A 20,452-nucleotide genomic window follows, 5' to 3' on the forward strand; every position below is an offset into this window, starting at 1 on the left:
TTATGTCACTCGCACACTTTTCTGTATTCGCCAGCGTTAGTTGGTACAAGGATAATTCGGTTTTTCGAACTTTACAGTTTAAACGGAATCGTGTAGATTTTTATATTATAAAAAGTTCGGTGCTACGGTGGTCCGATGTTTTTAGACGTGGAAGAATTTTACAACAGTTAGATATGTACGTATCTCAAGATATCTTGAAATTTAAAATGAGATTAATACGTTATATTTAGTTTACGTCATCATGCATCAAACAGAAACGTGTAAAAACGATATGTTCTTAAATTGAAAAAGTTCTTAAAGAGTCATAAATCATTTTCATCAAATTAAAAAGAATCGAATGCCTCGTTTGAAGTAAGATATCATTATGGCGTGAATACATCGCTATGATGAGGGACGTTCGTACATTTTTGAAAAAGTCGGTGAATGTAAAGGTAAAGGAATAACGTAACTCTATTTCGATAGTATTAAAACAAAGATTTATTTAATCAATAATCAAATGTCAAAAAATATTTACGATTACAATGCATAGAGATTTTTAATAACAAATATACACTTCGGTATCATCCTAATACATGTAAATGTTTCTAATTATGCGTGAACTGTTTTTAGCCGTTCTGCATTTGTAACCATACTTTCACGACTTTGCCTACAAATTACATCTAACGGCAAAATTCAATGTATATCTTGATAAACATCGTTCTTTGGCAACCATGAATAGTTCGAATGTGTACTACTGAGAATAGTTCTAATTAATTGTTTAATATGAACACTATTACACTTTTACTTTCTATGATCTCAGTAATTATAACGTCCAACTCTATTCCAATTTAAACGACTATAAATTGGTTACAAAGAATCAATTCGAAATGTTGCACAGCGTCGTTCGCGTACATTGCGCTACATTTACGCGGGAAAAATAAAATTTATTTTTTCTTTTTTTAGGAATCCTTTGTTTTCGTGGCACGTACACTTTTCAGGAAAATCATCTCGTACTAAAAAATGTTCGTGTTACGCGAACGTAACGCGAACGTAACGCGAACACATTTTTTAAAAATTTGATTGTACAAAACTTACTAAGAGACCAAGTATATTCTCTAAAATTAGTCTAAGAGTTTTATATTTGGAAGTATTTTATACAGTTATTTTCTTATTAATTATTGTAAAGCACCTTTAATATACAGGAAACATATTTTTAATAATGAATTGTTTATATGTATGTATGTATGCATAAAAACAATTCTATAGTTTACTTTAATCGATATGTAATCAAAGAATAAAAAGCTCAAATGTCTTATTTCGATGATATCTAAAAGTCAAATTAAAGATTTGCATAAACAATGGAAGTATAGCATTAAATGTTTCGTTAATTGAAACAGTTTTATAAAAACATATAAGCTGTACGTCGTTTTTCTTTAAGTCTGAATAATTAGATAGATTAACAAAAAATATTTTTACCCAGGGGGCACACATCAAATGTTAATAATTCGAAATATTTCTTATCACTTTAGTTGCGTGGTACTTGTATGACATGTATGTTTAATGTTTTGTGAAATCCTTAACAGTATATATTTTTTATATGTACGCTAATTACCAGGTACTAGTTAATGTTTGTAATGGAAGAAAACGTATTTCTTCTATTGAATATAATACAATTTTCTCTATAGAAAAAAACTATGTACCTTTGGACAAAACTCATGCTTCGATTCGTATCACACTAACGTAATATCATTAATTTTTAAATTACGATTATAAAGCAATTTTTAAATTATTTTACGTCTTGTAAACTATTACAAAGTACAACCCTTACATAGATATTTCTCTTTTTGATTTTTAATGAATGATTTACGTATGGCATCCTTTAAATATTTTGCCGAAATCTTAAATACTTACATTTTATGAAATCGATATTAAAATAATTTTATTATTTTAATATGTTCAACGGCACGTCCTTTGATAATTAATGTAAGACGATCTTCATTTAAAAGTTTTTGTTCTTTGAATTAAATATATTTGATTTTCTAACAAAATTCAATAATCTAATTTTTAATGTCCAAAGGTACGTGTGTGTGTTTGTGTACAAATATGGAAATCAATAAATTCTGAATTTTAGCTAAGCGCAGGAATGAACAAATGTTTAATAAAAGAGAACGAATTAATTCCGAAATATAATAAATGAAAACTATACAAATCGAAGAACTATTTAACGTAAAAAAGAGATTCTTTTTCGATCTACTATAGCCCGTAATAATTAGGAATGAGCAATCTCATCTGCTAAAAATCATTATGATCAGTAATAGTTAGCACAAAAAAGCGTAAAAATGGTTGATCTGTTATTCAGTGTAGCTGTTTTACACTTAATAATAAGGATCAATGTGTAAATATATAATACATATTTTCATTATGTATCATGGTCCAAATTAATTTTGAACTCAAGAAGATAGTTATCTCTCTACAGTCCTTCAGACTAAAAAAAACGTAATTATCAATAAATTATAAAAATAATAGCATATTTTTTCTGTGCGATGCGAGTAAATTGACGCTAACTACAAAGCTTAAACTAAACTCTAGCCGCGTATTATCGATAAGCAATAAGTCAAAAGGCACCGTGTTCCCAAATATCTTAGAAATATTTCATTGCACTTTGAAACTGATCAAAAATATATTTCTGCCTGTTAATAAAATAATATGTTATATAATTAAAGTCAGATCGTTAACAAAGTCATTATCATTTTATGTTCGAGAACGTAGATAGCACTTGACATTTTCGAAACCATAATCGTAAATGAGATTTTTGCTCGTATAAACGTTTCTAAATAAGTTGCGAGAGTTTTACCCTATAATAGAGGAATTTGAGAGCTTTTTGTACATTAAAACTTTAACACTTACTCTATAAAATCTCGATCGTGAGTAGAAAAAAAGATCAAGGCTAGTCGGAACGATTAAAATTGTTAACAACCTACAATTAATAGATGTAAATGAATAATAACAGATCTATGGCCTAATCTTTTTACATTTAAGATTAGAACAACTCCTTCATAGAGAGCGTTAAGACGACAATGCGAGGCCTAAACGAGCAAATGCCATTTCCTTTCGTAATCGTGTAATTTCCCAGTAAACATCGTGAACTGGAACAAAAATAACATATTTGAATTCTAGAAACTGTATGATCTTATTTGTCCTGTATGTATATGATACCATTCATTCGGTTTAGTGAAACGTGTATCATCGTTGCGTAGTTGTAATTTATTTTTCAAATAAGTTTCGAAAATGAGATCGAATATCTGAACTATTAAACACACTAAGAACTAACCAAGGCTTTTGTTCTATCTTGACTCCAAGCATATGAAATCAACTGTCATTTTCTATTCCTTTATTACCACTTAATCATGCGAAGAAAAATTACCGCGTGGAATTTCTCGCACACTTAAAATTTAAATAAAATACTATCGATTAGCATTTCTTAATTTCGTTTGTTTCGGTGCATTATTTTCGTTATCCTAAATAAAATCTAAATGCAAAATTTACCTGAGCTTTTGACAAGGCCGCGCTCGATATAACGCAGGTAATTCAAGAAGTCGCAGACCGCTATGATCTATAAAAATGTATTAACTTTATATTTATTTCATCGTTCTATAAGTCACATTATGTTACTCGTGAAGCTTTACGACTTACTCGATTACGACAAATTTGTGATATGCTGTACCACTGATTTTCTTGATCTCCGAATCTCATGCGATAATAACATTGGCGCGGCGCTTCGAGCAGTACACATTTTCTAAAAAAAAAAAAACAAATATTTGTTACAATACAATAAGATAATATTTAAGATATTGTTTTTCTGTTGCAGCAATCGACTTACTTTGGAAAAGTGAATTTCGTCTTGTCACTAATCGCTTCTATAAAGATGATACCATCGAGAACAGCTTGCCTAACTTTTGTACCTAATTCTTTATTAGGGAAATCAAGGCAGAGGTCGATGTCTTCTTTAAAAATTCTACCAACAAAAGGATCGCCTTTGTCTACGCACGGACTGACTTTCCACTTAAGAAATTCTGTATGTACTCTAGGATCAACTTCAAGGCCAAAATCTTTGCATTCTTTATCCTTTTCCTTATCCAAGTCTTTCTTCCAATCCCTTTCCAGAGTCTCTCGATCCGATGGTAAAGATGGTCTTTGTTCCTTTAGCGGAGAATCCGGCGGTGAGTTCTCTCGACCGTATTTTAGATTGAAATGCGACGGTGACCTAGAAACGGAAACGTTTAAGATTCAATTCGAATATCGTAGCGTTGCCATGTATGAGTGTACATACTGTATTCATAAAACGAAGTTTCAAGCGCTTTTACCTTCTATGTTTTCTTGCAAAAAGACTTTGTTGACCATCTTCGCTATTCGGACGACTTTTCGTATCGATCTGCGGATGTAAATGAAAGTTCGGTTTAGCAGGCGTTGAAGTTAATACTAATGTCTTTAGAGCTGCCACTTCAGCAGCCAAAACCTCAGCTTTCATACGACTTTCCTCCAATAGGCGCTCCGCGGTGGCTTGCCGCACATTTGCTTCTCGTACCATATTGTGTGCCTCCTATCGCGTATAATAAATTTTACATTATTTTTGGTAATTGTATATTCTTGTAAAGAATGTAAATGTCGAGATTTACTTGAAAGAGGCTGGCAGTGAGTTCCTCCAATTCAGCTTCAACATCTTGTTTGATTCTTGAAAGTCTTGTAACTTCTTCATCCTTGAGTTTCAACTCCTCGTGAGCCCTCTTAAGTTCATCTTGTAATTTTGCTACAGCATGTTCTTTTACTTCAGCTATAGCCCTACCCCACTGTAGAGTAGTTGGCGAGGGTGGCTGAATAGTTTTTTTTGTAGAACATGCCTCTTCTTTTTCCTTAGAGTTCTGAAAAAGAAAAAAAGTCTGTATGATATGAGAACTTGAAGTAAATATTCCAAAAGTTAAAGAACCTATAAATATCAATGAAGGAAGTTACCTGGGTATCCTTTGAAGGTAATGATATTTTTGAAGAGGTATTACAGCAGTTGGTTTTTGTTGAATCATTGATGGAATCTTTATTGTTGATTAAAATCTCAGCATCCACTTGATCAAATGTAATTGGTAATGGCTTTATACAGTGATTTTGATTCTCAAAGAGATTCTGTTCAGTCTCATTTAACCTTGCCAGAATGTCACAGGACATTGTGAGTTTTCTATCTTCCATCCTTGATGACTTTCAATATTGCAATAGAACATTGTGGAGCTTTCCGGTGTATGCAAGCGAAGGATCAATCTTGGTTGAACTAGAACTAAACGGATCAGACATTGAAAATAGATGCTCTTTGATTGAAATATAATGTACAGTAATATATAAAAGTTTATTTAGAAAAGGAAGATGTTTAAATTAAGGACTCGAAGAAATGGTTTTAAAATAATTATGGATGCGTTACACAATTGCATACGTATGTGGATCTCTAGGTCTATAAAAAGAAATGACACTAAAAATAGTTTTATCGTATATATTTCACAGGATGGTCAATTTGTGACTGCAATCATGTTTTTAACGCTTTCTCTCCAACATAAAATTAAGTTTTACAACATAGAATGCTGGGAACATGACAAATGACATCTGATATTTAATATCTATATTTAAAAATTCAAGGAGAAAAGCTACCAATTCCCGTTAATATTTTCTTGACGTCATGTCACGGTAATTGTTTTAATTGGTCCAAACGACACGCCTTCGTTTTATGAAATTTCGTCGAATCTATTCAACAAAAGAGACGTCTCTTTTGTATGCCTCTCATAACGGAACAACTTAATTAATAGTAGCTCATCTTCGTAATTACGAGCACGGACAGTACTATTCCGTTACGTACTCTTTGATCTTTACGAATAAGAAACCTTCCGTTGGCAGTAGAAATGGGAAAAATTAAATTTCGAACACGCTAGAACAAAAGAATACGAAACAGCATCCGCGGTGAAAAGGATTCATCGGCATCAAGAGAATCAGCGTATCGATCCAAAGTTGCTATGGATTCTATATACTGGGAGCATCTAAATACAGCTTACCCGTGAACTTCTCTTTACACAACTCTCCTGCCATTAGTGGATACGACGGGGATCATAAAATGATATTAGAGAGAAGGATGAAGACACGTTTGATACCGTTTTCGCGCAATATGTCAACTTCGTGTCACCGTACCACGACACGCGCCAGCCATCACCTTTCAACGACCCGCAACACGGCCCGACTGAACACGGTCAACAACGGAATGAATGAACTTTCAAGCGCCACAGGTTACCTACTGCTGAACGCTTCTACTACCACAGACCAAGTACAATCAGCTACAATTGGCGGCGTTAATTCGTTCCGTTTCAGGGGAATACGGTATGTCAAATGGATCCCTTTCTCCTTCGTGGCAACAAGTTTCCACTTGTGCACGGCTGACACGTTAGATGGCGTTTGATGGCGTTACTGCATCACGAGATGCCTGCACGGCTAAAACTTTCAACGATATGCATCGCGAGATCTCGAAGTCGAACGCGGGCTAATAAGTAACGAGTTAACAAAATTCGGAGTGCTTTGAACTTTTCAGCACAAAACGTACCAAATCATGCGTTCACCTTGCAATGTTACTAGACATTTGGTTTTAACCACGCCGATTACCATTGATATAAATTATTAAATAACTTGTGCGAGTCGTCAGTCGCATACAGTCGCATACAACAGACATTTCAAAGTGTCACGCTGGTTAGTCCTCCCTCTTTTTATTTTAATTTTATTTGTTTATATTAACTGTCTCTTATTTGGAGAAAAGAGAAAGCGTAATCTACTCGTAACCTAATTAGAGATTTGTATATGGTTGGAAGGGTTTCTAGGTCAGTTCTACCATACTCCTGTAAGATTTCAATGTTATTTCGCGACATTATGATCTCAATCTGCCCAATGCCAGCTTTAACTAGAAGGTTTTCATCGAGATGGATGCCTATCAATTTTGTATGGTCGACATTAGTGTGATAACCAGTTGACCTACTTTGATGACAAAAACAGTTAACTTTGCGAGGCTAATTTGCAGAAACTAATTTTATGATACAAGCAGCACCATCTGACACCAATTCCTGTATGTATGTACCGATATTAGATCCATTTTTACCAACATTACATACTCTACTTTTCTATCTACATATATATAGTTTAACATCGTATAACAAGTTTAACAAGCTTGTAACTCCTAGCTTTTTGATAAGGGCTATTCTACGAATTTGTTCCAAATAGACCTACTTCCAAACGATGTTAAAACATTCAAGCTAGAAGAATAGTGCAATCCCCTCGCCGTTAGGTGACGATACCAGTCTCTATGAAACTGTGTGCCGCGAAAAATCCAAGCGGGAAATGTTTATTCAGCGCAGATTTGGTATTCCAATCCTAACAAGCGTATTTAAGAAATTCTAATAATTGTATTGGATTTATAACCTATTATAAATCCATCGTAACATCATCTTCTGTAAAAAGTATTGGCGACACGAATGAAATGGAATGTTTGTTTTTGAATGAACCTTAACATTGATTGATGTTTCTAGGTACATAATCATAGTACTAACTGGAACTAACACAGTGGCAGCTCAGATGCGGGTTGGTCGAGGAACAACCTGTGTTGGTTGGAGTTTCGGTTAGTATTTGTAACCATGGCTACACGGCGAAGCATGGCCGCTCGATTAACAGTTTGCAAGCGAGCGTTGCGCAGAAAGGTAGTCAAGTACGTGGAATGCTGGTGATTCGCGTTGCGAACTTCTTCGTAAGTAGAATTGAAGCTATTCGAAATTGTCGCTTTTCTCGAGCACTGACCTATTTTTAGGTAACCGTGGGCACCCTTCCTGGCACTTCCGGTTTAGCAACTACGCACAAAATAGCATCGATAAATCCTTATCACTGGAGTTCCTGGTAAAACCATTCGCAGACGAATGTGTTATTCTTCCTCAATAGAATAATTATTTCAAATAATATAGAACAGGGTCTTCAAAATAGAGGAGATTTCAAGTAGAGGAGGCGCGAATCCAAGGCAGGTGTGAAAGAACATTTTCCACCTGGAGAAATATGAATAACACAAACATTCGATTAACTTTAATAACTGATATTCATTAATTTTATTAATCTTGGTAAAACATCTTTGAGCAAGTTTTGGAAGCCTCCGATATGGAACAATTTTATTCTTCTTGGAAACATTATTTTTCCTTTTCCTAGTGTTTTAATGACACTTGGCATACGTTTTTCAATACGTCATTTCTTGGGTTGCGAGACTGGAGAAAATCTATACCCTCGCATGTCTGACTGGCCTGCGGAGATTGGCTGCATGCGAGCGTTAAGAAAATGCTAATCTTGACCAGGCCACTCGGCGGTGTTCTTGTGCTGTAGGACAAAGTCATTTGTTAAACCTTTCGGGACATAACTGGGTTATCGTATGGTCGTTTGAAACGGTTGATGGACTATCGTTTTACGTCATACGATGCTAAACGTCTAAGAAAGTCGTGTCGTACTTGGCACGCTGTATTAGAAATACAGGGTATTAGATATATAACCCTGTCCTAAGAAGATGGCCTCTGGCGACATTCACGAATTACGTTACTCCTTCAAAACTCTCGATCAAAGGACAATTTTATCTCATCGTATAATCTCAGACTACTGTCTTTTGTAGGATTAATGAATAAAGGCCATCCTCTTGGAGTAAGGCTATTAAAAAAAAAAAAAAAAAAAAAGTACTTCATTTCAGGAAAGTTCATACGACTGGAGTAAAGTTCGAATGCGCTACAATTTGAGTAATTGCTCGCAATGTAAAAGGCGAAGAGTCCACGTGTCTTTAGCAGAATCCGCCGATCGATGAAATAAGTAGCGTTATCATTTTGAAGAAACTGAAATTAAGCTATCAACATGCATATCCCAGTGACCAGCAGGTTCCGTGGTATACGCGGGCACCCCTATTGTGCTTTTTTATATTTTACGAACGGTATTACAGCGTTACCCAGTCGATGGCTTTAACGTTAGCGACAAGATTAAACTTTTACCCTGAACCTTTGACGAACCTATAGAAAGTTTAAGTACAGCTATACTTTTATCGATCTTGCACCGATACGCAGGGTGGCCAACCCGTCGATGTCGACAAAATATATTCCGAGATCGTACAAACATGATAGTCTATCCATTAACGATGCCGTTTATTACCTATGCGATCGAATAGAAATTAATTGTTTCATAGTTTAACTGTACATGTTGGTTATTCGGTATGTTTTATTGAAAAGAAATGTTACAGCTCGATTCTGACGATAAGGCCAATGGCCCACGAGGAAAGGTCGTTCAAGGACAGACAAAGTCCAAAGCAGAATCGATCTGAATTGTTGTAACAATTTGATGTTTTTACTGGTCGTTGGTCTATAGACTAGGGTCATGGTGTAACGACAATAAGACTTGGATTTAACTCACTCTAGATTGTTTTGTTTCTTCATTTAGATTTTTAGATTATGCTTTCATTAGCGATTTATAGAACTCGTGAAAGGTCTATGAAACCGAACCTAGGGTTGACAAAAGTGTTATTTAGAGGATACAGTACATGTTTGACTATTTTTGAAAGAATGAAGGCAATCCATCATGGCCCACCAAAGTAAACTATTGGCACCAATCGATATCTTGTAAATTAACCAGAAAAGGTCATCGCGCATTCCGTATTAATGGCCACACGTAGACGAGCCGATGTTGCATGATCAAAACAATCAAACGCACATTCACGTGTGCCGTGGTCAGAAATAGTAGAATACGGTAATCGAGCAATTCATTCATTATCCAAACATACCTCGATCGCGATAAATACTTCCATTAAAGATATCGTTTACTTAGAGCAGTCTTCTTCTAATTGGAAAAAAATTAACTCTGATAATAATTTATCTAATAATTTAATCTCAATAGAAATGTTCACCGAGCATTGATCTGCCAGTCAACGTGTTAATAAGCGTAAAAATCCATCTTGTAGGTGTTGATATAATGCAGGAGCAGCATCCTGATAAAACGATCCAGCTGACAAGCCGAAGCTATTCCGACCGTTTTCACTAAACCTAGCGCAAATGACGATGAATCGATACATAACGCTGAATCAATTAGGCGATGGAACTTTCGGTTCCGTCGTACTTGGAGAACGAATCGACACGGGGGAGAAGGTTGCTATAAAACGAATGAAGAGGAAATACTATTCCTGGGAGGAAGCCATGAATCTGCGCGAGGTGAAAGTAAGAAGGATTCGCGATCTGTTTGCCTAAAACACTGAATGATAGAACGTTAACGATTAACTACTACTTCCTTCCAGTCTTTGAAAAAACTCAGTCATGCGAACGTGGTGAAATTGAAGGAAGTGATACGGGAGAACGACGTGCTCTACTTTGTCTTCGAGTACATGAAAGAAAATCTGTATCAGTTGATGAAGGATAGGTAGGATACAGATCTACATGTGTCAAGGGTTTAATGAATTATTATTAGACCGCGGATTTTTATGAATTTATAGGAAATTGTAATGTGCAAGAAGCCGTGTGCAATCGTATAAAAGTGATTGAAAGTAAAGTTCCTACTATGATATTTGCAGAGCAAAATAAATATTTATTTAAGTTTAATTTTTCTAGGTACGATTACACATATTTTATTTTTCATAAAAATTCCCGGTCTAATTATTATTGTTGGAGGAAGGTATTCCTCCTGACTAATGTCTGAGAGTAAAGCAAAAAATTGCGAAGGTTTGCTACCTTCTCCTAACGATAATTCTAATTATCGAAGAGTTCAGTGTCATATCTCAACGTTAAATATTGCGAGACAGTGATACTACAAGTTTCTTATACAACAGGGACAAGCTCTTCCCAGAGTCGGTAATCCGAAACATAGTGTACCAAGTGTTACAAGGTCTAGCTTTCATGCATAAACATGGGTTCTTTCATCGCGACATGAAACCTGAAAATCTGTTATGCATGGGACCAGAATTGGTGAAGATTGCTGATTTCGGATTAGCCAGGGAAATACGGTCAAGGCCACCCTACACGGACTACGTATCTACTCGATGGTAATAGTCGTAGTTAAAATGATCCTAGTCACTTTTAGCTGAAGCAACGACGATTAAATACAAGATACACAACAAGTTTGATCTTCTAAACACTTGATGAAACCAACTTCAGGTACAGAGCTCCAGAAGTGTTGCTCCATTCAACGACCTACAACAGTCCAATCGACATTTGGGCCGTGGGGTGCATTATGGCAGAATTATACACGTTTCGACCACTGTTCCCTGGCAAAAGCGAAATCGACGAGATCTTTAAAATATGCTCTGTAATTGGCACTCCAGAAAAGGACGATTGGCCTGAGGGATATCAGTTAGCTGCCGCCATGAACTTCAAGTTTCCTAACTTCACTCGGACATCGTTGAATATTCTAATACCGAACGCTAGCCAGGAAGCTGTGGTGTTCATGGAGGACATGCTCCAGTGGAACCCTATAAAAAGACCCACAGCTCAGCAGTCTCTGAGGTAGCTTAGCTTGTCAGAAATAGTTCAAATAACAAGGATCAGGGTTTATTTAATGATCTATTCGCAGGTACCCATATTTTCAAGTGAGCGGTCCGCGTGTGATCAACAGTAAAAAGATTGGCGTCGCGTCTCAGCGAGATCTAGTTCTGAACAAAGTGAATCTTCCACATCCTGTCTCGAAACAGTACAACTATTCCCAAGACATTTTCGACAACTCGCTGGAAACCAGGTAAAATTCACCACCTATGGATTAGAGTCTTCGATCGGGTACGTGAGTCTCTTCACCAGCTTTAGCTTTCAAACGAGTCGTTACCTAGACAGTTTTTTGTAACGCTTATTCGTTCCTTTATTCAATTGAAATTGTGAAATTCGCGCATCTAAGGTGATTAAATGAAGTCTTATTCGAACTCTGAGAGTAACGAGTAATAATTACCCATTTGTATTGTAGCAGAGCGCAAGAGAATATAGTGCAGACGCAGCAGCAACAACAACAACAACAACAACAACAACAACAACAACAACAGCAGCAGCAGCAGCAGCAGCAGCAACAGCAACAGCAACAGCAACAGTTGATGCTGCCTCTACTGAATCATAACAATTACGTGCGCAAAAGTAATCCCCCGAAGTGGGACGAGGACGATTTTGCCGAGCTTCTGGGGTGCGTTGCCCGAATTTCGTAATCAAACTGGATCTCGTCTGCCTCGCGATTAGTATAATTTAATCCTTGATTGTCCACGTCAGAAGCAAGATCGTTCCCGAGAACGTGAACGTAAAGCTTGCCCCCGAACGAGTGTACAAAGAGAACCGTGCCAATTGGAACGCCAATTATTTACCAGACAATCCGAAGCAGAGCAACGGGAACTGGACGCTGCCAGCATGGAACGAATCTGCTCCAATGCACTGGAATCAGTCGCAATCGAATTACAAGAACGGTCGAAAAGCTTCAGCGAAACAGCACTACCTCAGCGTCGCTCGGTACGTCGCTGGGCCGAATACAAGCTTGTCGTCCAGGTATCCAAAGTTCCGAAACCTAAAGCGAATCCTGAACCCCACTTTACTGATAATATTGGGATACATACTGGTCGGATGTCTGCTTTGGCAGAAGAAACTGCACGAGCATTTCGCATACCTGATTAACTTTCTCGTAAAGGGATCTCGCAAAACGTTCATCTTGGAATCTTTGAAAATATCTCCTAACGCTATCCATATTTGCACGTTGCAATTAAAAGTCCAAGTATCGAGGATTCCTTATTGTATAATGAATGTGTCGAACTTCGTATTTCAAGTTACGCTGTTCGTTTGTAACGTCTGTCTTGAGATTACGTGCAGAATGTACTCGCGATGCATATTGGTCATTAAGATTCTTCAACGTTTCGTTATTTTACACAGATTTTGTAACAGTATTTTTACATCGCCATTTTTATATCTAGATCAAATATTTCAAATGGAATACTGGAAGTGTTTGTGTAACATTTATCGAACATGCCTCGATACCTTTTTTTTGTAATCGAGTATCCCTTTTCGTTTCTGACACAGAAATGTTCAATCTGATAAGAATGATGAAAAATGCGAATGATGGCCCTCTCAATTTGTTTCTTCCGCTGTATTTCTAAATTCTATTGTACGTTCAAAGTGTTCAATAAAATAATTTCTATTTCCTCGTATCCAAGCATCGATTGTTTTCTTCGTATTTCTAATATACTTACTCTGTTTTGCTCTTGAAGAAACGGTGACTTCGACTCGAACCAACCTAGGTTAATGCGGAACTTAGTTGGGCAGTCATTGGAGAAGTACGAGGAATTCACAGACTCCTTTTGGGTGCCCAGGAACTCTATCGAAACTCAAACGAAGCAGTTCTACCTTCCGAGAAATCGTTACATTACAGACCAGACCTTGAGGTTGCCTTATCCCAGCGTTTACGGTACGCAAAGTATTAGTGAGTATTTGAAGTCAATTTCAAAATTCAATAGCGCAGCATCGACGACGAAATTTGAACAACAGTAAACTTACGATCGATATTTTCGCACGTAGTAAAAGATTCATAGGTGTTAATAACAATTCGTTCATTTAACAGAAGCTACGAACAAAGCAACGCTTCAACCAGGTATTTACGGAAACGTGATGAACGCAAAAGGTAGCGGAAGCCTTCACGGTCGAACAGATTGGGCTGCTAAGTATCTAAAATGACTGTTTTAAAACTGTTACATATTGTTCTTAGTCTATTCATTTTCTTAAGGTAACTACAACTGTGATAGAATGATATTTATCACTTAATTGCATTATAAAGAAGACATAGCAAATGGAATCTTAAAAAACGATTCGAATGCTAACAATAAGATGAAAGAATTAATTTACTAATTTAATAATCGAATAAGGTATATTAATTATAATAATATACATATACATATATATATATGTATGTGTGTAGAGAGAGATATATATATACATATTTATTATTTGTACATATTGATTAATTGCGATATGGAGTAACTTCTGATTAACGTTAAGATCAATTATATTCACCCTTCTTTTTATAATCGATTGTAGTTTTTTTATTGTGTGCATATCAAGGTCTGTCCAGATAATTACTCCATGTCACGTCAGATATAATGTTCAAGGATAGTACACTATGATGAAAAATACGATACAAAACAAAACAATTTTTCATATTTTCTACACACAATCTTTAAGAAGCATACTTATACTGTACATTCATAATCATATACCTCACTCATTTCGTTAACTACCGTAACTTTAGTTGTCTTACAAATGAATATTTTTAATACGTTTCCCTTTGTAATAAGTTTTACCCTTGAAGTATTTTTTTTTTATATAGTTTTGATAGGTATATTTCGGAATTTATATGTTTACGATATAAGTTAAAAGTAATAAAAAATATACTACTATTGCGTAATAAATGTTCACTGAAGTATATCCTCCCTGTGATGTTGCTGTAAAATTAGATTGTTTCATAAAAATATTTCGCAAAGGAACGTGTCGTGAAAAAATCTGTTTGAAAATGATCTCTACTCGTAAGAATTTGTACATATCAGCTCCCAAATTCCTAAATTCTGACATCGCATTCTTAAATTTGTTAAAAAACTTGTTCAAAGTCTTCGATATGGATATGTGAAAGTAAGGTACCTAACAGATGGAGTCGAGTCGTCCCTCCTCCCATCTTTCATTATCGCTTTTAACGTGGTATCGACATTTACGTATGCTAGAAATATTGTACGAAACAACCACCATACTAGAATTAACTGTCATACTGTCGATGAAGAACAAACTGAAAATTGATATGATTAATTTGCGTTATTTCATGTTTGATGTATGTATTAGGCAAGAAATCTATGCAGTTCTTGCGTGATTCGTCTAAACGACCTCTAAGTTTTCTTTAAATATACGAAATATATCTGTAAGCTGTTTGGATGGGTGGTATATTGTTAATATATTACGCATATACATTTATCCATTAATGTAAGACGATTTTATACTTGAAGTAATCCATCGGAACGCTCGTAAAAATGCTTCCGAGTTAACGTGCCTCGCACGATTCACCAGTTACGTTCGTTCAAGTCCATTTAATTCACGAGCTTGGATGAGCTTCATTATACGATTTGGTTTTAAAAGAGAAATCAAACATTCTACCACTTTTAATTATTTTAATTCTATTATGATTTAAAGATTGAAAATTTGATTATAATCTCCCACACAACTGTGAATATAGTTGATATTGACGCTAACTGAGGCAATATTAGAGCGTTATTTGACAGCTGAATCTTGCTCAAAAGACACGGCTTAAACATCGAAACCTCAGTTAGTATTAACCATGAAGAAGCCCAAATATCTTGGCCATGTTTGGGCTCGTAACATAGATAAAACTGCGCTCTCGAAAGAAACAAGTACTCTTCTTTTTTTCCTTATACGGAAGTACGCGTGTTAAGTATACGTATCTTATATTTATATATCAACTGTTCACGCATAAGTATAACAATTTCGTACAGATTGTACTTACACGATAACTTCGTCGCGTAAATTTCCTATTCCTCGACCACTGACCTAACAAGTTCCGCACGCGTTAGAACTACCAGGAAGGACTCCTATTCCACAGTCTCTATTAGTCCTTCCCGACAGTTCTAGATAAATTCAAAATAACGAGTATCACTTAATAAATAAAACGTTTAACATGCTCCAAAAAATTCGATTTAATCCTTAAACGATATCGGACTGAATTTAATCTTATCGTTCGTTTTAATAGCATTTCTTTTTCGACAGGCAGAGACCCTAACAAGTATTAGTTTCAACAGTATAAATTCACGTGTCAATTAGGATCCTCGAAAATCGTCTCTGCCAGATGATAGTTATTTGTCGATATGCTATTTAAGGATTAAAAGACATTCATTCTTTTTCCCATTTGCAACGAATATTATAGCTATACATTTGAAATTTCCTTGCATTTAACAACGATACGTAATAAGCAATGGTCAATTAAATTATTCACAACGGTATGAAAGGCACAATATCTTTTAAGAAAATTAAGTGTGATATAATCATAGATTCAAAGAGTGTCTAGCACACGTTATGTTACAAAATGTTCAAGCATTTCGTTAAACTAATCATATAATTTAAAGGAACGTTCGTTAAATGTAATTTCAACTCGATTCAATATTGCTCCATTGTTATTTTTGTATTGACTCTCGTTCAATTGCATGCTCGATTAATCGTTGAAAGCATGTCCATCGATTACTAAGTTGTTAAGAGATCAAATAAAGTAGTTGCTGTGAATACGAGTACATGGGAATCATAGAGAGCCTCAACTTTTGTGTGTGTGTTCAATCTGGCGATAAATTCTAATAACCGATCGTTTTAAATCGACTTCAAATTCCCTCAGACATTCGATTTAAATTCCTACAGAAAACGCTACGATTTAACAAACAAAATGACGAGTGATTAAAATATCCTCTCACATAATTCCTGGTTTCGATAACTTTATAGAAAGCACCAGATTCAACACAGCACACAAACATGCGTGTCCTAGTGTTGTAAAATCGCGTTATTGACGGAAGCAGTAACATTAATTAATAGTTTAGGAGATGCAGTTGTAGACGCCGTTATGATGCCAGTAGTTAACGTACTGACAGTAGTATTATAAACTAAAGTAGACGTTAAGAGAGTTGACAATACATTCACGGTAGTTTTTATCTTTGGTGTAACGTTTTCTATCGTCGGCAAAGTGGAAGACACAGCGTTTATAAAAATACTTGACGTCGTATTGTTAACTGGCATCGCTGTTGTTTTTATTATCTTGGAGCATACATCTTTGGCTTGAATTGGTACTCCAAAGCACGTGTCCATCATGTATGCCAAAAACGAGCCAACAGTTAGACCCGTGATGTACGACAAAGTCATGATGTTACCTGAATAACCAAAGGTATAGAAGTAACTTATTAAAATGAATTATAGTTAATGACAAAGTCAGAAGTACCTGCTAGTTCGCGATGACCTTCTGGAACTTTGGTAGGTGCTTGCATCATTGGTACAGAACCAACGATACCATTCGTCACACCGAGTAGACAAGAAAATAATAATGGATACTCTTCGCCAGAGAGAATGGGAGCACCTCTTGGTAGCGCGCATAGCAGGAACAAGGGAATCAGTATGATTCGAACACTCGAAAAATATAGCAATTGAATGCGTTTCCAGTCGTAAGGTATCAATGCAAGCAGCTGAAACATTAAATATATATATATCATGTTTAAGCTTAAATTTATAATATATGACAAAGAGTTAATCGTGATTGTGGTACCTTGCCCAACACGTCAGAGGCATTAAACGCCGTCATCAAGATCACCGGCATCCACGACTCAAGCTTGCAAGAAATGATCTCGGACATAATACCAGGATATAGGCAGAGCGTGACGCAATATGCCACTCCGATACTCGACATGTATGGAAATATTATTTTCGCCACTTCGAGCCTTGCGAGTAAACCCCCTGAAGAAATTTTATACATTTTATTAACAGATGCTTTCTCCAATCAAACAAATTGGTTAATTATATTTTCATTGAACTCGAGCCTTTTGAAAAACATACGTTTAATTTCTGGCCACGGTTTACTGGTCTGAGTACCATACGCTCCCCTCATGACAACAACGTCTTCGACTTTGTACGTGGGACCAGCGCTGCCAGGAGGATTTCCTGACGGCGCGCTGGGTTCGTACACGGGGTTACTGAACGAAAATGCCGAATACTGATTCCCACCTAGCAGTTGAAACATGCAATCGACGTTAATAAATACATACTTCCGTTTGATCAACCAAAAGTGAACAATTTACCATTGAAATCAGTATTTCCGCTCGCGGATTCGTTTCCTAAAGGACTAGTTTGAATTTTTAGGACTCCATACTGACCTTTCGAAGGGTCCCCGACTTGATCCAAAGGATCCATCTAGTTTAGAAGAATGTTTAATGAGTACAGTTTCTTATTATTTACTTGAACGATACTCGATGCATACCAGGCCAACGTCTTCCGTCGGTTCCAATGTAATTCGATTTCTTTCTTGGCATAACGTTATATAGAATTGCACAAAGTCGGTTTTGCGAACTACTTGGTGTAACACGAAACACATCAGGATGGTTATGTTCGACATAAGAAAAAACATGGATGTGTTACCGCGCTCGTCGTTAAGCAAGGACTTTGTAAATATTCGATTTAGGGAGACCCAGAGACCGGCGATACCTTTACAAGAAGAAGAAAAAGAAAAAAAAAAAAGAATCATTAGATTTAAAAATATTTTATTATAGTTTTCTTCTTTATCGATTAAAGTTTCAAATTACGCACTTTCACCAGTCATTACCGCCTGAGTGTACCGACTGGGAAGCATAGACGTGTATCCGTAAAAGCTCGACTGTTGAACTGCAATTTACAAGTAATTTAATATTAGTCTGTTAATCAATCGCGCGCAATTATCGACACAGCCAATGTTTACCTGTGCATCCAAGGGACACTACAGCAACAGCGACTAAATTAATCGTATACGAAGTGGTAACGGCGAAGAATTCCCACCAGATCTCGCATATCACGACAAAGTTTAAGGTGACAAACGATACCAAGTATCCTGAAAATAAAAAATAAAAGTAATAATACGTGGTGAAAGAAGTAACGGTTGTTGCATTCGTTTTCAGTTCTCACCAAATGTTATCCGCGTGTTTAAGGATAGCGTTTCAACCAAGATGTTATTTGCAAAAACTGCAAAGAAGGCCATGGTAATGTAAACTACCGACATATCAAATATTACGGTAGTTCCAGGATATCTCGCTTGGAAATAGTCCACCGCTATGATGAAGCTGTCAGAGGTGAATATCGACGTTAAAGCATTTTGAAAATGTTTGAATGTAAGGTAAACGATCAGCGTAGATTATGCATAATAAAGCAAGCAACGACCGGTAAACATAAATGCGTGTGTTTTATTTTCAGTATACAAACGGCAAATTACGAAAACAAAACATACAGCAAATACAAACAAAACGAAACATATAATAGACGTATTATATAAACAGAACTACCGTGGATATTATCACGATTATGCTTATCTAAGTATCTTGACAACCTTTGAATTTTACAGTGAACAATCAGCGCTTACTATGGATAATTAAGCAAACAATGATCAATAAACATAAATGCATGCCATCAACATAAGAATATATTGTTACTCGTGTTTTATTTTCCAAATAAAAACATGTATCCTAGGAAAACAAATCATACACCAAATACAAACAAAAACAAACATATAACAGAACTATCGTAGATGGTATCACGATTATACCGATTATATATGTACTATTGTTCATATTATCATGCAGAAAACTGATTACACGGGACAACGCTGGTTCTACTGGTTCTCAAGACAAAAACGTAAATTACAGGAACAACAAAGGTCTTTGACATTCGATTGCCGACACACGGGGTAAGATAGTGTCTTATTGCGGCGTGACCTGTTGTACGGCAAAAGGAATCCTATACCGCCAAGAATAAGGGCGAAGTAGATAAAGTTGCGTTTGTCGACCGGCGGCGACAGATGAGTGAACCCGTTGGAAAATTTAAATTCATTCATGCCTCTCGCTTTCCCTAACTGTACATAGCCACGGCTCAAATTCTCATCCATGTTAACCGTGACGTTTTGCCGAGAACGATCGTGAAAGAACGAAGCCGCTGACCGTTTTACGAGTCCATCGTTCAACGTGAACTTGGACGGTCAGTTCTTTTCACCTAACTTCACCGAGTACCGCACCATACACTTCCCGTCGATCGGTTAATTGTATCTGATCACTACCTTATTTATTTCTTTACGCGTAATATGGACGCGATCATTGTCGCGCGTCCGAGCGCATGCTTTGAAAATTGCGGCATTGATTTCTGCGCGCGCATCGCGTACCCCGCCGCCGTCCTAGCGGCGAATTCGAATAACCCTATAATTCATTTACATTTGTACCTGGAGATCTGTTTACTATTAACCAACGTAATTTTTATGTAGCTGTGGATATCTCTGATCTGTCTCCTATAAGCACTGATCGACCAACGTATCTTGCGTGGATTGAACAATCATTACGTTCTCGAGCTTATTGTTTTATCATTGTTATTTATCGATAATATTTCATGGAATTAATGATACCATTTCATTATGTAACATAAAAATCTCTCTGTATTCTAAGAAGATGCTGAAAAAAATAAATTGTAATAATAAAATTTATCATTTTTTTTAAATATTAGTTTTTTAGTGGCGCCATCGGTGGGAAAATGCCCAAGTTTGTAGTGAAAATAGTTCCCAGTACCGCCGATAGATGGCGCCACTCGATAAAGGGACAATAATTAATGCTGTATTAACTATTCATAAAAATAATAAATTT

General features: G+C 36.2%; 3 protein-coding genes and 1 long non-coding RNA gene across 15 annotated transcripts; 2 read left to right on the top strand and 2 right to left on the bottom strand.

The window, feature by feature from the left end:
• Positions 1-23: 23 nt before the first annotated feature.
• Positions 24-15,057, top strand: LOC128874172 (serine/threonine-protein kinase MAK-like). 10 transcript variants are annotated; one of them, XM_054118617.1, is made up of 13 exons: positions 6,567-6,747; positions 6,867-7,121; positions 7,578-7,792; positions 7,853-9,804; positions 10,016-10,268; positions 10,346-10,467; positions 10,874-11,086; positions 11,199-11,546; positions 11,614-11,775; positions 11,995-12,204; positions 12,288-12,521; positions 13,271-13,482; positions 13,621-15,057. In XM_054118617.1, the coding sequence occupies exons 5-13, from the start codon at positions 10,107-10,109 to the stop codon at positions 13,731-13,733; spliced, it is 1,776 nt and encodes a 591-aa protein (XP_053974592.1). In that variant the 5' UTR covers positions 6,567-6,747; positions 6,867-7,121; positions 7,578-7,792; positions 7,853-9,804; positions 10,016-10,106; the 3' UTR covers positions 13,734-15,057. The 10 variants fall into 10 exon arrangements, with proteins under 10 accessions (XP_053974585.1, XP_053974584.1, XP_053974583.1 ...); XM_054118616.1 differs by having other exon boundaries at positions 6,573-6,747; positions 12,288-12,557; positions 13,271-13,467; XM_054118615.1 differs by having other exon boundaries at positions 6,577-6,747; positions 12,288-12,557.
• LOC128874177 (guanine nucleotide exchange factor for Rab-3A-like) lies at positions 454-6,313 on the bottom strand. Of its 2 annotated transcripts, none has more exons than XM_054118622.1 (8): positions 6,066-6,313; positions 4,990-5,302; positions 4,656-4,916; positions 4,344-4,579; positions 3,860-4,243; positions 3,673-3,775; positions 3,526-3,592; positions 454-3,125 (listed from the first exon to the last, which is right to left on the bottom strand). In XM_054118622.1, the coding sequence occupies exons 2-8, from the start codon at positions 5,215-5,217 to the stop codon at positions 3,046-3,048; spliced, it is 1,359 nt and encodes a 452-aa protein (XP_053974597.1). In that variant the 5' UTR covers positions 5,218-5,302; positions 6,066-6,313; the 3' UTR covers positions 454-3,045. The 2 variants fall into 2 exon arrangements, with proteins under 2 accessions (XP_053974597.1, XP_053974598.1); XM_054118623.1 differs by having other exon boundaries at positions 4,656-4,898; positions 6,066-6,302.
• A 137-nt stretch (positions 15,058-15,194) lies between the features above and the next one.
• Positions 15,195-19,924, bottom strand: LOC128874173 (equilibrative nucleoside transporter 4). Of its 2 annotated transcripts, none has more exons than XM_054118619.1 (10): positions 19,541-19,924; positions 18,738-18,892; positions 18,535-18,663; positions 18,387-18,461; positions 18,061-18,284; positions 17,957-17,993; positions 17,640-17,807; positions 17,353-17,540; positions 17,032-17,272; positions 15,195-16,963 (listed from the first exon to the last, which is right to left on the bottom strand). In XM_054118619.1, the coding sequence occupies exons 1-10, from the start codon at positions 19,708-19,710 to the stop codon at positions 16,581-16,583; spliced, it is 1,770 nt and encodes a 589-aa protein (XP_053974594.1). In that variant the 5' UTR covers positions 19,711-19,924; the 3' UTR covers positions 15,195-16,580. The 2 variants fall into 2 exon arrangements, with proteins under 2 accessions (XP_053974594.1, XP_053974593.1); XM_054118618.1 differs by having other exon boundaries at positions 17,882-17,993.
• Positions 18,509-19,532, top strand: LOC128874180 (uncharacterized). The gene is made up of 3 exons (XR_008456595.1): positions 18,509-18,641; positions 18,731-18,945; positions 19,023-19,532. It is a non-coding gene; the product is annotated as an uncharacterized LOC128874180 (long non-coding RNA).
• Positions 19,925-20,452: the final 528 nt, after the last annotated feature.

This window comes from Hylaeus volcanicus, chromosome 3 (assembly GCF_026283585.1).
Source record: "Hylaeus volcanicus isolate JK05 chromosome 3, UHH_iyHylVolc1.0_haploid, whole genome shotgun sequence".
NCBI classification, from domain to species: Eukaryota; Metazoa; Arthropoda; class Insecta; order Hymenoptera; family Colletidae; genus Hylaeus; species Hylaeus volcanicus.

What these genes read in the sequence shown, in the direction of transcription:
- LOC128874177 (XM_054118622.1), bottom strand. Translation starts at nt 5,217, where the DNA reads ATGGAAGATAGAAAACTCACAATGTCCTGTGACATTCTGGCAAGGTTA. An exon ending in TACCTTCAAAGGATACCCAG is followed by an intron (nt 4,917 to 4,989) that starts GTAACTTCCTTC and finishes CATATCATACAG; the next exon opens with ACTTTTTTTCTTTTTCAGAA. An exon ending in TTTGCAAGAAAACATAGAAG is followed by an intron (nt 4,244 to 4,343) that starts GTAAAAGCGCTT and finishes TTCCGTTTCTAG; the next exon opens with GTCACCGTCGCATTTCAATC.
- LOC128874172 (XM_054118610.1), top strand. Translation starts at nt 10,107, where the DNA reads ATGACGATGAATCGATACATAACGCTGAATCAATTAGGCGATGGAACT. An exon ending in TGAATCTGCGCGAGGTGAAA is followed by an intron (nt 10,269 to 10,345) that starts GTAAGAAGGATT and finishes ACTTCCTTCCAG; the next exon opens with TCTTTGAAAAAACTCAGTCA. An exon ending in GATTTTGCCGAGCTTCTGGG is followed by an intron (nt 12,205 to 12,287) that starts GTGCGTTGCCCG and finishes TGTCCACGTCAG; the next exon opens with AAGCAAGATCGTTCCCGAGA.
- LOC128874173 (XM_054118618.1), bottom strand. Translation starts at nt 19,710, where the DNA reads ATGGATGAGAATTTGAGCCGTGGCTATGTACAGTTAGGGAAAGCGAGA. An exon ending in ACCGTGGCCAGAAATTAAAC is followed by an intron (nt 17,541 to 17,639) that starts GTATGTTTTTCA and finishes AAATTTCTTCAG; the next exon opens with GGGGTTTACTCGCAAGGCTC. An exon ending in AGGTCATCGCGAACTAGCAG is followed by an intron (nt 16,964 to 17,031) that starts GTACTTCTGACT and finishes TTGGTTATTCAG; the next exon opens with GTAACATCATGACTTTGTCG.